Source organism: Lactuca serriola, chromosome 3 (genome assembly GCF_051521515.1).
Source record: "Lactuca serriola cultivar US96UC23 chromosome 3, Lser_US96UC23_V15, whole genome shotgun sequence".
NCBI lineage: Eukaryota > Viridiplantae > Streptophyta > Magnoliopsida > Asterales > Asteraceae > Lactuca > Lactuca serriola.
The window spans coordinates 48,625,668-48,643,789 of NC_136410.1; the positions used below are offsets into that span (position 1 = coordinate 48,625,668).

Consider the following 18,122-nt stretch of genomic DNA (forward strand, 5'->3'; position numbering starts at 1 on the left):
CTCAGCGGGTAGGGTTGACCTGGAAGGTTGACTTTGACCAGGACTTTGACTTTGACCAGAGTTGACTTGGTTGTCTATCGGGGGTCAGTTAGACTTAGTGTTGCATTGATATTGGTAGTTCGGGGAGCGAGTGGAGCAGGAGTTCAGAGAGTTGCCGGGCAGCGGCTAGTGGGATCATCAGCAAGTTCAGCCAGTGCAGGTGAGTTTCCCTTTGTGTGAATGAGTCTAAGGCCACAATGTCGGCCCATGTAGTTATGAGTAGAAGACCCGGGGGTTAGCCCTAGGCACAGTATGCTAGTATGATATTCAGGACGAGGTCCAGTGGTAGCGGGCGGGTGCCCAAGGAATGGTTTATGTGATAGTTTATACTTGTTGTTTGTGTGATGCTTGTATGTGCCTGGTAGGGAGGTGAGTGTGGGCGAGGTCCCGTAACTCACCAATAGCAGAGTGTGGATGGTGTTCCACATCTCATTAGCAGCAGATTAGGGGCGAGGCCCGAGATAGGAAATGAGTGAGTGTGGGCTAGGCCCGTATCTCACAATTAGTAGGAGCATGGACGGGGTTCCATGACTCATCAGTAGCAGGGCAGGGGCGAGGCCCAGGATAGGCGAGGCCTTAGGAAAAGATCAGTTTGTAGGTGTTTATCTTATGTGTTGTGATATGTTTATGTGTTATTATTTGTTGGCGGGCGAGGCCTAAGTGAAACAGATTTGTATTCGAGCAGGGCTCGAAGCCAGGCGGGGCCTGGAGCGGCGGGGCCGTTGTAGCGGGCGAGGCCTGAGGTAAGGGGCGTGGCCCAGTATGTGCAGTATGTGGTAGGGTGGGGAACTCACTAAGCTTCGCGCTTACGGTTTTCAGTTTTGGTTTCAGGTACTTCCGGTAGCGGAGGGAAGAGCTCGGGGTGATCGCATGGCACACACCATAGATTAGACAGCCTGGGAATGTTTACTCTGATAATGAACATGTGTTTTGGAAATTAATACTCTGTTTATGTTTTGGATTGATGACTTTGCTTAAATTAATGTTTTATTAAAAGAAATTTTTAGTCTTGAATTTTGGGACGTTACAGTTAAATTTATTTATTTTGTTTAAAAAACATCAATATTACCAATTATTATAAGTTTATGTAGTTTTGACATCCATAACAGCTCCGACAAGTTTTTGGTAATGAAGTTTTTTTCTTTTATATTTTGTACTCAAGATCTAAGTTGAGTTCTTCAACCTAAAAATCGAGAAAGCTTTTGGTAATGAAGTTTTTTTTCTTTTATCTTCTGTACTCAAGATCTAAATTGAGTTCTTCAACCTGAAAATCGAGAACTGAAACTCAAAAATGTAAATTTTGAAAAGTGTATTTGAAGATTTGAAAATTGAATTCCAAACACGTACGAACTCAAGATCTAAAAATCGAGATCTGAAACTCAAGAAACTTTCGATTTTTGGGGATGAGCACACACAAACATGATTGATTTTTAGATCTATGTGTTCTTGGGGAGAGATAGGTTTGAAACAAAAAACAAATCGAAAACAAAAACAAACAAACAAACACAATCGATTTTCATATTTATATGTTCTTGGTGCTTATATGTGTACGAAAGATGGATCTAAATCAAAACACACACACACACACAATCAATTTTTCATATCTATGTGTTCTTGGTGTTTGTGTGTGTGTTTTTTTGGTGTTTGTGTATTGTATGTAAGAGAAATGGATTAGAAACAATCACGCACACGTATACGCGCACAACCGACTTTCATATATGTATGTTCTTGGTGTTTGTGTGTGCTCTTGGTGTATATGTCATATGTGTGTAAGAGAGATAGATTTGAAACATACACAACCGATTATATATATATATATATATATATATATATATATATATATATATATATATATATATATATATATATATATGTTCTTATTGTTTGTGTGTGTGTGTGTGCTTTTTGTTTTTGTATATGTAAGAGGGATGGCTCTGAAACAAAAACACACACACAATTGATTCTAAAATTTGTGTCTTGTTGAGGGGGTAGGGGTTGTGTATTCTTGGTATTTGTATATTTATGTATGTATTCTTTGTGTTTTATGTGTGTGTGTGTGTTCTGTTTGTTTAGCTGTTCTTGGGTGTTTTAATAAGAGATGATGATTAGAAAATTCATATTTAGCTAGAAAGCTACACCAACCGGTCATAATGATGTTTAAAAGTAGACTAAACAAACTCAATAGGCATATATGTATGAAAAAACATTCAGATTAAATGTATGCACGAACTAAAGTATGTTACAACCGATTTATATAACTTAGCAAGTAAAGATTCTTCGATGGTGTTTCCGATTTTTATTATTGTTTTGGTTTTGATTTGGATTTAGGCTATTTTGATAGGCTAACTCATTGTTAACCGATAAAAATGGGGTTTGTTAAGTTTGTTGGAAATGTAAAATGACATAAAAGACATGTAGAGTAATCATTTAATATTATAAGACAAATACGTAATAAATACCATTAAATTAAAGTAAGTATTAAAAAATAATTCTCAGATTATTTATATTTAAATGGAATTTTATGCATCCCAAACAATATTATCAATCTCATCACAAATTTCTTGCATCTTATAGTGTGATTCTCAAATGTTATCATGAATAAATCTTAACTAATCATCTAGTTCTTATGTACGTATGTTAATCATTATATTTATGAACAATGTTGAAATCATGTATGTTGAATAATTCATTAGAGTATATTTAGGGTAAAAATGTTGTCATTATCATTTCTGTCGAGCATTCTCAGTAAAATTTGGCATTTTATTTAACACTAGGCGAATGCCCGTGCGTTGCGTGAGATATATAAAAAAAAATTTTATATTAAAAATAACTAAATCATTGTTATTAACAATTAAATAATAATTTCATAAAAAATATAAAAAATGATTTTTAGTATTGTTATTATGTTGAACTATATTATAAGAGATAAGGTTGGAATTTAAAGTTGTTTTTGCATATATAAAGTTATATGATTAAAATAGAAAAAAAATTAATTTTTAAAAATAAATAAATCGTTATTGTTATCTATTAAATAATAATTTCATATTAAATTAAAACGTTTATATTAAATATTATCATTATGTACAAAATACGATAACAGAGACATTTTTTTTTATCTATCTTAAATTTTATCATTATGTACAACATATGATAATAGAGACAACTTTTTATCTTAAATAGTAAAAAAAATGTTTTGTATCATAAATATTACATAATTATGTAGAACATATGATAATAGTGACGTCTTTTATAAGTTTACAGGGTTGTAAAATTTAGCTAACACAACCAAATACTCGGCATGTTACTTAAACTCGGCCTCCAATGGAAGCGAGTTTGCCTAACTCAGCCAGAAGACACTCGGATCCTTATTAAACTCGATCCAAATCTAAAAGATACGGTCCAAAATCATTTTCGAAATTCTGAAATTTAATTGGTCACTTGTCGACAAAGACAATCTCACCAAATAATACACTCAACGTCCTACAAAGTTAGATGAAAGGAAGATCTCATGGCTTAGTCCCTTTAAAATATTTCACAATCTTTCCTATTTATAGAGGATAATACATTCTCTTGTTTACTCTCATGATCAATGTGAGATGAAGACATTTTAATTAAACTCATTTCTTTATTTGCCAATAATTTCATTTTGTTAAATAAAATATTAAATAATAAAAATAAAATGTTATCGTGCAAATTTATTATTCAATAGTTCTATTTTTCAGTAATCTCGTAAGTTGCTATAAAAAGTCAAGTTTTTATTAAATAACTTTTTGTTAAATCTTAAAATCATAAATTCAGTTAGGTACTTAATATAAAAAGTTTGTTTATATGTATTTTTATGATTCAAAATGTCATTATAAAATGAATTCATTTATAAAATATAATCGAGTATATATTTCGTGCTTTTGAATCAAAGTGATTTTTCAAACAATTATAATTTTATGTTTAGGTAGATTTTTTTATATTTATATAACATTATGTAACTTATAATATTATTATAAACAATTTGAATAATCATGAGAGTTTCAAATGTATGTGGTGAAATAAAAATACTTCATTTATCGGTCCAAATTGATCAAACTCGGACCGATTCAGCTTAATATACCAAACTGCATAACATTTTTTCTATTGAAACTCGGTTTGTATATATTTTGGTTTTTGAATCAAATTTATTTTTCAAACAATTATAATTTTATGTTTAGGTAACTTATTTATAACATTATTAGAAACAATTTGAAAAATCATGGGAGTTTCAAATGTATGTGCTGAAAGAAAATGCTTCCTTTATCGGTTTAAATTAATCAAACTCAAATCGATTCAACTCAATATACCAAACTAAATAACGGTTTTTCAACTGAAACTCTGTTTGAACCTAAAAAAATCTTGTCCAAAACCATTTTCGGGATTCAAAAACTTAAATGGACAGTTGCAAATAAAGACAATCTCACCAAAGAATACCCTCAACATTCTAAAAAGGTAGGCATAAGGAAGTTCTCATGCTTTGATCCCTTTGAAACATTTCACAACCTTTCCTATTTATAGAAGAGGAAACCTTCTCTTGTTTACTCTCACCATCGATGTGGGATGAAGACATTATAATAAAACACGTTTTCTTGTTATTAAAACATTATTCAACTTATTTAGTAAAACACCATTTATCTTGTTTACCCTTTCTTTATTGTTCAATAGTTCCATTTTTCTATAATCTCGTAAGTTGCTATCCAAAAAAGTAAGTTCTTATTGGATAACTTTTTGTTCAATTCTAAAATCATAAATTCAGTTAGGTACTTAATATAGAAAGCTTGTTTATATGTATTTTCAAGATTCAAAAGTTCATTATAAAAAGAATTCATTTATAAAATATAATCTGAGTATATATTTCGTTCTTTTGATCAAATCGAATTTTCAAACAATTATAATTTTATTTTTAGGTAGATGTTTTTTTATAACATTATGTAACGTTTTTAAAATATCATTGGAAACAATTTGAAAAATAATGGGAGTTTCAAATGTATGTAGTGAAAGGAAATGTTTCTTTTATGGTCTAAATAGATCAAACTCGTACCGATTCAACTAAATATACCAAACTACATATTTTTTTCTAGTGAAACCCGATTTGTATATATTTCGTGCTTTTGAATCAAAGTGATTTTTCAAACAGTTATAATTTTAGGCTTATGTAGATGTTTTTTAATTTATATAAAATTATGTAGCTTATTTATAATATTATTAGAAATAATTTGAAAAATCATGGGAGTTTCAAATGTTTGTTGTGAAAGGAAAATGATTCCTTTATCGGTCCAAATTGATCTAGCTTCGGTTCAACTCAATATACTCAACTACATAATTTTTTTTCTAACTGAAACACGGTTTAAACCTGAAAAAATTCGGTTCAAAACCATTTTTGGAATTCTAAAAATTATCTGGACACTTGTCAATATAGACAATCTCACCAAATAATACGTTCAAAATCCTACAAAGGTAGGCATGAGGAAGTTCTCATGGTTTGATCCCTTTGAAACATTTCACAACCTTTCTTATTTATAGAAGAGGAAACATTCTCTTGTTTACTCTCACCATCGATGTGGGATGAAGAGATTGTAATAAAACACCATTTCTTGTTTATAGAACATTATTTAACTTATTTATAATATTGTTGTAAAGAAATTGAAAAGTCATGGGACTTTCAAATGAATGTGGTGAAAGGAAGTTAAAAAAAAGGAGGTTTCAAATGCATGAGATTCAAGAAAAAATGCTAGCTTTATAAGTATATATGATTTCCACCTATTCTTCAACACTCCAAACGAATGTTCGATACAACTTCAAAGAGATTAATGTACACGACTGAAAGCCTTTTGAGCACTGGTTGGAAGCACATGTTCAAATTTTGATTGATGATATCTAATATGTGGATATGGTGCATATATCATTTTCGATCATGATACTCTTTGTTTACTATGTAATATTTTGTGAAACAACCAAATTTTATACTTAAAAACCATTTAAAACACTTTTAAAAATAATAAACATCATTTGCAGAAATTCGGTCTCGATATTTCAAAAAGTTCTCAAAAACATTTTTAGTTTAAAAGAGGTTTTATAGAGTCATCAATTCAAATATCATTACACTAGCTTATAACCCGTGAGAACCATAGTTATAAAATTAATTAAATTTTTATAGTAAAAAATCACAATTATTAATCAATATTCTAAATAAATTAATAATAAAGAGATTTATGTTTTCTTAGTTATGTATATTTATAAATCGTTGATTTATAAGAAGAAAATAATACGCTAAGTCATATACTTGTGTTTATGAATAACTTGTAGAAGTTATCATCGATTGAAAAGAATACAACTTAAGATGAAGAATGACAGTTAGTGTTTTATAGTCTATATTATCATAGAAATAAAAATATCCTTATTTAAAGGGATAAAAAAATGGAATCACTTGCATAAGTTATCATCGACTGAAAAATCTCCTTATTATTGTAAAAACTAAGTGTTTGTTAATATATGTGAACTAATTATATGCATAATATGCAATGATTGTATAAATGGTAAGCTAAATTGTAATTATGGTATGAATGGAAGACGTAATGGTAATTCAATATCTTATTAAATTAAAAGATTATATATTAATAGATTGCATTAAATATATTGACACATGGCAAATTCTTAGAAATTTTTTGATATATTGACCCGTGACAAACATTAAATAAAGAGTTTTAGGAGAATGACACGCGTACAAACAAGACTATTCTTGTATTAATATGGAAAGATAAGATAAATTACCACTACATAATAATGACCTTCAAAATATCCCGAAGTCCTCTAAGCCTCGATCTTTACTTGCGGAAATTCACTCCCCTTATTTTTTTTAATATATACACACACACACACTTAGGTTCAAATGAGAACAATTATGTAATTAAGAACGTGAGAACAAATTTAGGTCATATATTTCTTTCTGCCATAAAACCCTCACGTGTACCGGTGCGACGAGAGAATATACTATTCATATGTGAATATAAACCACCACTACCACTAGGTCACATATTTTTCTGCCGCAAAACCCTCCAGCATACTGACACGACGAAAGAATGTATTATTCATATACGAATATAAAGGTAAGTATATTATCGCATTTATCATCCTCGCCACCGCAACCACCATTGCCACAATCACCACCACCGACCACCATATTCATACATGAATAATCACTTGAGAGTAGACACATACTTTTTCATATATGAATATACTTATATATTCATATTTGAATATAAATGTAAGTATATTTTTGCATTTACCACCCCCAACACTGCAACCACCGCTACCCCTGCCGCTGGCACCATCTCTACGACCAACCACCATATTCATCTATGAATAATCACTTGAGAATAGACAAATACTTATTCATATATGATTGTTCGTCATCGTCACCAACACATCCCCTACCGCCAATGTCACCAGCACCTCCACTGCCACCACTATCTCCGCCACCAGCCGTCATATTCATATATGAATAATCACATGTGAATAAACACAAACTTAATATATATATATATATATATATATGTGTGTGTGTGTGTGTGATTTTATAAGAAATTAAACAAATTAAAAGAAAAAGATAAGAAAGAGTGGAAGTATTCTTGTTATGTAGGTCATCTTACTGCACCACTGCACACGGGGTGGTGTGGTGTTCATTATACCACAACAGTGACACCTCATCACCTTATGGTATGCAATATCAGTACACCAGCCTAAATACTTTAAAAGATTACACCACCCTCTTTAACTTACTTATTGAAATATCCAATATTCAAAATTGAAATAATATTAATTATTAAATTTTCTTTTTGGCAATTTCACAAAAATATTGTTGTGTATATCATTATTTTTTAATGTATTCCCAAATATGTTTGTCATTTTTAAAAGAACATTTACATTTAAATTATTTTCGTTAAATATCATTTTTCCCCAAAAATGTGTCGTCATATTCATTACGATCTCAACCAAGTTTCTTAAAACAAAATGGTTGAGGATTGAGGAACAAGAAGGGTATGGATGTAAGGCATAATGTGCTAATGATGTGCAAGACAAAACGACGTTCGCGCGCATTACAAGATAATCCCCAGAAGATAACTGAAAGTATAATATATTTGCAAGATCCAGCACTCAACTTTCAAATATATACTTGGACAACACGAACTCTAAAAACTATCAGACGTAAATGTGACAAGATTTTGTAACACAATAGCAAAATGTTCCTCATGTAATGCAAAAGGGTCCTTATATTGATTAAGTTTAGACAATTTATCCACATTCCACTTGATCAAAGAAACACAAACGTCTCAAGGAATTTGATGAGCGTACGGCAAAAGAAACACCATGGGAATGGCAATTACTAATTACAAACTCGAGACAATCTCTTAAGCTAAGCTGAATGATGATGTAGTGCCTTCAACAAATTTCTTTGCTCCTTTGAACCATCTCTTGTCACCCGCTTGCGCCTTGCAGATGTAAAGTTTTCCGTCAGACACAGTGGCGGTGATCAGTTGATGCTTACCACCCTCGTCTCCATCGGCCGTCCTCGTTAACACAGACAACGAGTAGTATGGTTTTCCTCCGATCACCGGAGTTGCAACCTCCAATATATTTGCTGTTGCAACTGCATCTTGTTCAAATCCTCCCTAAACATACACACATCATCAAAAGCCAAGTTTCATTTCACACATATAAATTAATGAAGGTGAAGGTGGTTACCTCAGATGCGGTTTTCCCGAAGTAAGCTTGTTTCCCAAGCAAGTAATCCACCTGAAACCGATAAGATTATGCAATGTAAATCGATCTCATTCTTTGAGAGTTGCAGAGCTCGTTTATATATTACCTTTGAGAGGAACTCTTCGGGGGAGCCATAATCGGTGATCGATTTCTTATCAGTAGGAGTAACCATGACGCTAAGATTGCTTGTGGTGTCGAAGTTGTCTTCATAACGAAGCACCTGACCAGGGAACTCTACCTCCTTGCTAGGGTTCCACTTCGCTGGGATCGACAGCTTGAATCCCGGACCATCGTAAGGCACGAAGTCAGTGTTCGACTTCGGCTTCCCGAACACATTGGCTGTAATCAGAGAAAGCCCATGATGTCAAGTTTCAGATTTCAGAACAAAGTTTAAATTTCTAAGATTCAAATTTGGAAAGTACCTGCTTCACCATAGGCAGCATCTGCGGGAGAAACCTTGGAGCCGACAGCAGCTGCTCCGATGAGAACAGTGAGAGCTAACCGGCGAGATATTGATGCGTCGGCGGTTGTAGCTTCATCTCGTTTCTGTGAGCGGCAGACGATGAGTTGGTTGGGCTTGATCGGAGCCTGGCGGGATGAAGACGATGATGATCTGCAGGCTGGGGTTGAGAGAGCATGGAAACATGAAGTGGCAGCCATGGTTGTGGTGGAGAGAGGAGGCGGTGGTTTGGTGAGTGTGATTGCAGAAATGGAAGCCGAGGGTAAAGAGAGATTAAGAGAAAGGATTGGTTGGAAATGGATGAGAGGAAGATGAGATTATTGGGTTTGGATAAGGGTGTATTGGCTGAAATTGGTGCCAACTGTGAACGAGATGATCTTCAACTGTACTCGGATTGTCAAGGTGGGGTACAAAGGGACAAGGGGTGTGTCAAACCCGATTATCTTAATAATATAATTAAAAGTCGTAGTAATTGGTTTTTCATGTATTAATTATCTGATTATGTAGATTAATAATCAGTATAATCAGAATTTGAATAGATTTACTTCACATAACATGAACAAAAATCGGACCCAAAAATATGACTTGATAAAAATCTAGTGATAATGGTAAAAAAAAATAAGCCCAGCCCAATTAGAATTGGATGGGTTCGACTTCGAGGTCCGAGCATGCGAGAGGTCAAGATTCTATAAGTATAACTATGACCGATGGAAAATTGGTCAATAACATTATTTTGTAAGGTTTATAATTTTACAAGGGATAATCTGTAAAATAATCTATATATTTTGGTTTTATTACTGAAAAGTCATTTTTTATTTTTCTTTTTGCAATTTAACCATTAAAATCGAAAAAACTTGTAAAATAACCTTTAGAATCTGTTAGTGTCTGTTTTAAGGGTTAAATTACAAGCAAAAAATAATAAATGACTTTTTAATTAATAAGATTAAAGTTTAAAGATTTTTCTGTAGATTATATATATATATATATATATATTAAAAACTCAAAATAAAGATATTTTTTTATTAAAATAACACAATAATGACAATTTATGTCATTTTTGGAAATTTTTATGATTCTCTTTAATAAAAATTATTACTACAATCATAAAGTTATTATTTATACGGTATATAACTTAAGAGGACCTTTTTTGCATTTTTTAGTCAAATGCTACTTCATTATTGAACTTTTAATTCTTGGGTGTAAAACATTAATCATAAAACTACCAATTACCGAAGATCCTTTCACAAGCGAACGATACCTCAGAAAATAAAGACTTATCAGAGGTTGTTATTCATAAATAGAGCTCCATTATACACACTATGTGATCTAAAAACGCACTTCTTACGACAAATCAACAAAAGTTCGTTTTTGTGTTCACTAATACCTCATATTTACACTAGTCGGTCACCATTGTCATAAAAATCATGATATTTACACGTCACCACCACCACCACCATTTACCACCAACAACACCATCTTCATCACAAAACACCAATAACCCCTATCTCCGACCCACACTCTTAAGAGGGTGACCGAATAAGAGGGTGTAAAACCTGATAAAATATTAAATTTAATTCTTTTTACAAATATGAGGCATTAGTAAACACAAAAATGGTCTTTTGTTGATTTGTCGTAAGCAATACGTTTCTAAGTCATATAGTGTGTATAATGAAGTTCTATTTATGAGTAACAACCTCTGATAAGCCTTTATTTTCTGAGATGTCGTTCGATTGTGAAATGATCTTTAATAAGTGGTAGTTTTATTGTAAACATTTTACACCAAATACCTAAAAATTCAACAATGAACTGGCATTTGGCCTAGAAATGCACTTTTTGCGACAAATCAACAATGTCCTCTTAAGTAATATATGATATGGATGATATCTTTATGATTGTAGTAATTATATTTATTAAAGATAATCACAAAAATTCCAAAAATGACATAAATTGTCATTATTACGTTTTTTAGTAAAAAATGGGAAATCTGCGAAAAAATCCCAAAATTTTGCCCAAGTTTATGATTTAGTCCTAAATTAAATTTTACTTATGAAAAAGGACAGATTACCGGCTAATACACTCAGTTTGGCCCTAACAACCGGTAATCCTTATAAAAGCCGGTTACCCCAGCTCATTGACCTTATCACCCTCCATTAAACACCCCATCATCAACTCCTCTATAAAAAACCCCTTCTTACCCTCCATCAAAGCAAGACGTTACCTGAGAAGAATCAAAGGTAAGAAAATCCACGTGGTCCTCCAATATCGTGTTTCCCTTAAAACATTTGATTAATTTTTGTTTTATAGTGATAATGGAGACAGTAGATGACTTCGATACCATTGACGTGGAATTGGATGAGTTTTTCAAACACAAACAAAGAAGTCGATGCAAAGATGAGTTCCTAAATACTCTCACAAACGAAGCGCTTGACGAATGCACCATACCTGAGATAAACCTAAATGATTTTGAAGGAATGTCGGAAGATGAAGCACCGCAGGGAAAGTAGAGTGATAGTGAGGGTGACGATGAAGACAAATTTCAGTTTCAATACTCAACCCATGATCCGAAGGTGAAATGGAATAATATGAAGCCAGTTCTTGGAGAGAGGTATGAATCACCACACCAACTAAAGCTTTGTTTGACAAATTACTCTATAAGTAGGGGTTATCCAATTAGGTTCAAGAAATGTGATAATGTAAGGCTCGTGGCTGTATGTGCAAGTGACCCTGAGAAATTTCAATGTCCCTTTGTTGTAAGGGCCTCATGGATGAGCACTGAAAGAACATTCCAAATCAAAAAAATGGTTGAGCAACATACCTGTGTTAGGAATTTCCGTAGTGCTAATCTTATGGATCCCACATGGATAGCTAGGCAGTTTCTGAAGGAGATGATTAGGAAACCAAATCTGAAATGTAAGGAAATGCAAGCTATTATTCAAAGCAGGTTTCATTGCAAGGTTTCATGGTCAAAATGTTATAGAGCAAAGTGTAGGGCAATTTCTTTAATAGATGGAAAGTTGAGTGATCACTATGCAAAGGTTTGGGATTATGGACATGAATTGATGAGGTCCAATCCATGGAGTACAATTCAAATATCTGTCACTGTAAACTCTGATAACACTACTACTTTCCATAGAATGTATACATGTTTTTAGGCTATCAAAGAAGGATGGAAAGTTGGTTGTCGAAGAGTTATAGGGCTTGATGAGAGTTTTTTGAAAGGACAATGTAAATGTGAGCTGCTAACTGCCATAGGGAGGGATGCAAATAACCATGTGTATCCCATTGCTTGGGCAGTAGTTGAAATTGAGAACAAGCCCAACTGGCAATGGTTCTTGGAACTATTACATGATGACATGGAATTACAAGGAGGCTTGGATTTGTGTGTTATTTCTGATCAACACAAGGTAATGTTTTCAATTATCTCCTTTTTTTTCATTTCATTTATACATGGATCAAGCACTTAGTAATGATATTTTTTAATGTAATTGATAGGGTCTTTTGGAAGCTGTAAAGGTTGTATTGCCACGTGTGGAGCACAGACAATGTGCAAGACATGTGTATGCAAATTTCAGAAAGGTCTTCAGTGGTATAGAGTTCAAGAATATGTTTTGGACATTTGCCAAGTCAATTGTTGAAGGAGACTTCAAATTCAATATGGAGAAGATCAAAGAAGTCAATCCTGCTGCTTATGATCATTTGATGGCAAGGGAGCCTTAATCTTGGTGCCGGACATTTTTTAAAGGTGGAATGGCATGTGAGGCTGTTGAAAATGGAATGGCAGAATATTTTAATGCCATCATACTTGATGCCAGAAAGAAGCCTTTGTTGGCCATGCTTGAGGAGATTAGACTGTATATGATGGAAAGGTTATTTAACTTGAAGCAAGAAGCACGCAAATGGGTGAATAATGTGTGTCGAGGAGCTATTAAGAAAATGGATGAGTTTGCTTTTGATATCAAGTAAGTATTATGTTCATCCTAGTGGTTTGAAATTGTTAATGTGTACACTAATTAAAACTTGTAATGTGTTTGCAGGACTTGGTATGTTCATCCTAGTGGTTTGAATGCTTTTGAAGTGAGAAATGGCTTCCACTCATATGGAGTGAACTTAGAGGGGATGTACTGTACATGCAGACTTTGGGAGTTATCTGGGATCCCCTGTGTCCATGCACAAGCAACCATAATTTACACATAACAGGATCCAACTAGATTCATCAGCACATGGTTTGGTAAGGACAAGTTCTTAAGTGCTTATGAGTCTAACATCCTTCCTGTTAATGGCAGTAATATGTGGGAACCAACACCTTACACCAAAACACTACCACCTATCGAAAGAAGGATGACAGTAAGGCCTTGTATGAAAAGGAAAAGGCATGTCTCTGAGCATCAAGACAGGTTTTCCCAAGTCTCCTCTAAGGGTAGAACTATCCAATGTCAGAATTGTATGCAAATGGGGCACAATAAAGTGTCTTGCAAGAATCCCTCAGTCCAACCAACACCAAAGCCTAAGAAGAAAATAGGAAGGCCAAGGTTGAATCTAGAATTGACCAATTGCACTAGACTTGGGAGAGGTGGTGGAAGAGGTGGTAGAAGAGGGGGTAGAAGTGGTGGAAGAGGGTCTACCAGTGTTTATGAAGAAGGTGAAAGTTCTGGGAAAAAAGAACCTGGGATTGAGACTCAATTTTTCACCCAAACAACACCTAATTTTGAGAGTCAATTTGTCACCCAAACAACACCTACTGTTGACAATGAACATGTATCAGAAACACATGAAGCTGATGTTAACATTAATGATGAAGGTAATGGTATTGAAATGGCTGACCTGGATCAAATACTGAGTGATTTGAGTTACCTTAGAGAGTCAAAATACAGTGAAGCAGAGATCCTTATGTGTCTTAATATCACCCAATCACAACTGAAAGGATTTGATGCTTTGATTCACCAATCCAAACAAGCTGCAAAGGTATATATTATAACATTGACAGTGGATTTTATTTTTCAATAACATAATAACTAACTTGTATTCTTTCTAATACAAGGAAACACATGAGGACAATGGTGAAGATGTACCAGAAACACAGGAGGACAATGGTGAAAATGGAGCTAAAGAATCACAGGAGGACAATGATGAAGATGGAGCTGAAGAATCACAGGAGGAGGGTGTTGATGATACTCAAGTTAGGGTTAGAACTCAAGTCAGGGTTAGAACAAGAAAAACTTCTGAAAGGATCACTAAAAACATGTTGAAGAAAATTGTGATTGACAAGAAAGGAAAGGGAATGGCTCCAGAAAAACCACTTAATTTGGATTAGATTGGTTAGGATTTAAGCAGTTATATGGGCTACTTGGGCAACTTTGTTAGGAAGCCCTTTTTGGTAAATTTGTTAATATGCCCTTTCTTTTGTAAACAATATACAATATGGCTGCATTGTTAACACTTTGGGACTTCAGATTGGGCAAATTTGTTAGGAAGCCCTTTTTGGTAAATTTGATAATAAGGATATGCTTTTTCTTTTGTAAACACTTTGGCTGATTTTGGTATGTTTTGTTGATGTATAACTTACATCCATTTTGTTCATTATGTTATATTGAAAAACATCCTTCATTTTGTTCATTTTGTTGATGTATAAATTATGTTATATTGAAAAAGATCCTTCATTGTACATTGCTCAAACAGTAGGTATCCAATAAACCATTTTTCATTCAACAAAATACAACTTACATCCAACTGTCATTTAACAGTTTCACAACAACTTAAAACTACTTCAACATAATCCACACAATCACCAACAAACACAAAAAAAACCCAATCTTCCATTTTTCACCTTCACCTTGTACAGGAACCTCTTGAATGCCATTGTCGTGAAAATCCACAGCTTCTTCCACAAATTCTTCCGCAAACTCATTGTGTACTTGAATGTCATTATTGTGAAACTCCATCAACAAGTTTCTGTACCAGTTGTTTGGTAATGGGGGATCGACCCAAGCAAAATACTTGCAATCTTTTTCCTCATCCTGTTATATAGGAAATAAAACCTAATTGGAAGACATTTGAGATGTAATTAAAGAGGTTTAAGGGATACTTACCCGGAAATTAGGGCAGCCGATGAACCTCCTGCCAGGAGTTGTTGGCCTCCATGATGTCCACTTACCAACGGGGTCTTCACAAAAGCATGTTTCCCTTAATGCTTGCCTTCGTGATCGGATATTGCTCCTACTTCCCACTGAACTTGAAGATGCCATTTTGCTTTGATGGAGGGTAAGAAGGGTTTTTTTACAGAGGAGTTGATGACGGGGTGTTTAATGGAGGGTGATAAGGTCAATGAGCTGGGGTAACCGACTCTTATAAGGATTATCGGTTGTTAGGGCCAAACTGAGTGTATTAGCCGGTAATCTGTCCTTTTTCATAAGTAAAATTTAATTTAGGACTAAATCATAAACTTGGGCAAAATTTTGGGACTTTATCGCAGATTTCCCTAAAAAATTATTTTTATTTGGAGTTTTTTAATAATTATACATAAGTTCTCTTCAAATTAATTATAAAAAAAATCTTCAGAAAAATCCTTAGTTTAATCTTATTAACGAAAAAGTCATCCATGATTTTTTTTTTTGCAATTTAACCCTTAAAACCAGCACTAATCGATTGCAGAGATTATTTTGCAAGTGTTTACCGGTTTTAATGATTAAAATGAAATAAATAAATAAATAAAAATTATAGAGATTTTGTTTTGCAGAATTCCCTTTTATAACGATTATCATTTATTTTTAAAAATTAACTTTTAAGCAATCGATTTTCAATTCATACGTTTTGTATGATTACATGTTTTCTAATATCGAATAAGTCATTTTCTTTTTTAAAAAAAATATATCGTTTGACTAAGATTTTAAATTTTGTTATAAATTTGATTCAAGTTTAAAATTTTGTTATGAATTCGTCCCAATTTTAGTTTTTTTCTTTTACAAATTTATTTTTCTACAATCTTTTTTAAACTGTTTTATAATGGTTTAAGATATTTCTTAACTGTCAATATTGATGAAGAATCAGACAGTGACTCCAGACCAACTCTTGTTCGCAAGAAACAGAAAAAAAAAAAAAAAAACCCAATTCTCAGCCATATGCGCGACCGGACTGATACTGAAGTCTCTCAAAAGACTCTGGTAGTCATTGGGGTCCCCGCAGACCTATTAGCTTCAACCCTCTCCAGCCACTCAGACACAGTAAGTGTGTTTGTTTCATCTGATCATGGAGACTCGATCCCAATTGAATCCCAAGAGGATCTAGTTGGTTCTAAACACCCTAAGGTCTCCAGGGCTTCCCATCTCCATTTTTTTTTAGGAACAGGAGTTGCTCCATACTTAATTCTATCATCCAAACACTTGATACACATTCCCAACCGCAGGGCGATTCTTCAGCCCTAGCCAGAACTGAACCAAGGCCACACTTGACTACGAGTCGAGGAGACCAAGGAAGCTCAAGAAATCCTACACCGCTTACCTTACAATCAGGTGGTTTAGGCATGGTGAGCACAAACGTGCAAGGATCCATGTGATAGGTTTTAGGCATAAGAACAATCCTATATGCTCATACAAACTCTAATGCTTGGATCTAGGTTTCTCTATTGTACATGCTTTGAATCTAAGACTAATAAACTTAGATCTAACATATTATAAACTGAATTAGGGTTTATAGAATTACCTTTGATTGTTATATAGCAATAACAATCAATTCCTTGCTTGGATTGGCTTCAAAAGCTTAGTGCCTCAAGTGCTGCACCTCTAATGGAGTCACAAACACCTTATGCAACTTGGATGAAGAGGAGAAGAAGAGAGGCTGCCCAAAAACGACTAGAAACCCTAGAGAATCAGTTCCACACGTTTTTGGGGCCTAAGGGGTCCTTTATATACTTGTGTGGGCTGCTAGGGTTTCAGTCAAAACCCTAATGGACAACTTAAACTCTAAGAAGCCCATGGAACCTTCTGGATAAGGCCATGGACGAAAATATGATGGGCTTCCATCATAATTTCGTTCACCCCTTATTCCTTTAGCATTCCTTAGCCCAATAACTCAATTATCCAATAATTGCAGTCCAGTCCCCTAAATTTAATTAATCTCTTTTAGCCACAAAATTAATTATCAATTAATTCTTGACTAATACTAATTAAACAATATGATTTCTCCTTTAATATATTATTCTCATAATATATTAATAAATCATATTTAAACTTTTCTCTCCTTAAATCATCCTACATATTGCTATGGTGAAGGCAACCCAAAAGGACCATGCTCATAATCGGGTCAAGTACATACCAAAATAGTTATGGACTTAGACACTAATCCAACAGTCTCCCACTTGGATAAGTCTAATAACTATTTTCCATATGACTTCAGAACCTGATCAGCAATCGTAGCTTTTAAAAGCCGCTGTCAACTCTGCTCTTATCAGATACGCATGTCCTTTAGATAAGGGATTATATATTCCTCCATTCTCAAGATATCGTATAGACAAAAGACATGAATTTCAATCATTCTCTATATTGTTTCCCGACTTCCGATTTATGACGACTGACAATAGACTACAATTGAACACATCAACTTAGTCCCGGCTTGGCCAAGCGCTTAGGTGTCATCATTAAATCATCGAGAGGCCCACAGATATCGCTTTTATCCCACTTTGGGTAAAAGGAATGGATAAACTTCGACTCAAATGCTCGCTTGCATTTACTGATCGAATCACACACAATAATAAGTTTTATAACACCAAGTTACTGGTGCGTTTACTTATTATCAATGTGCAACCGACCAACAAATAACAACTCACATGTCTCGGTTTCAAGAATAT

At 33.8% G+C, this 18,122-nt stretch overlaps 2 protein-coding genes across 2 annotated transcripts; one reads left to right on the top strand and one right to left on the bottom strand.

Annotated features, from left to right (window-relative positions):
- Positions 1-8,315: 8,315 nt before the first annotated feature.
- Positions 8,316-9,596, bottom strand: LOC145092200 (oxygen-evolving enhancer protein 2, chloroplastic-like). Its single transcript, XM_079030118.1, has 4 exons — positions 9,246-9,596; positions 8,930-9,162; positions 8,806-8,856; positions 8,316-8,732 (listed from the first exon to the last, which is right to left on the bottom strand). The coding sequence occupies exons 1-4, from the start codon at positions 9,481-9,483 to the stop codon at positions 8,472-8,474; spliced, it is 783 nt and encodes a 260-aa protein (XP_078886244.1). The 5' UTR covers positions 9,484-9,596; the 3' UTR covers positions 8,316-8,471.
- A 2,485-nt stretch (positions 9,597-12,081) lies between these two features.
- LOC145095224 (uncharacterized) lies at positions 12,082-13,000 on the top strand. Its single transcript, XM_079033142.1, has 3 exons — positions 12,082-12,318; positions 12,436-12,687; positions 12,776-13,000. The coding sequence occupies exons 1-3, from the start codon at positions 12,082-12,084 to the stop codon at positions 12,998-13,000; spliced, it is 714 nt and encodes a 237-aa protein (XP_078889268.1).
- Positions 13,001-18,122: the final 5,122 nt, after the last annotated feature.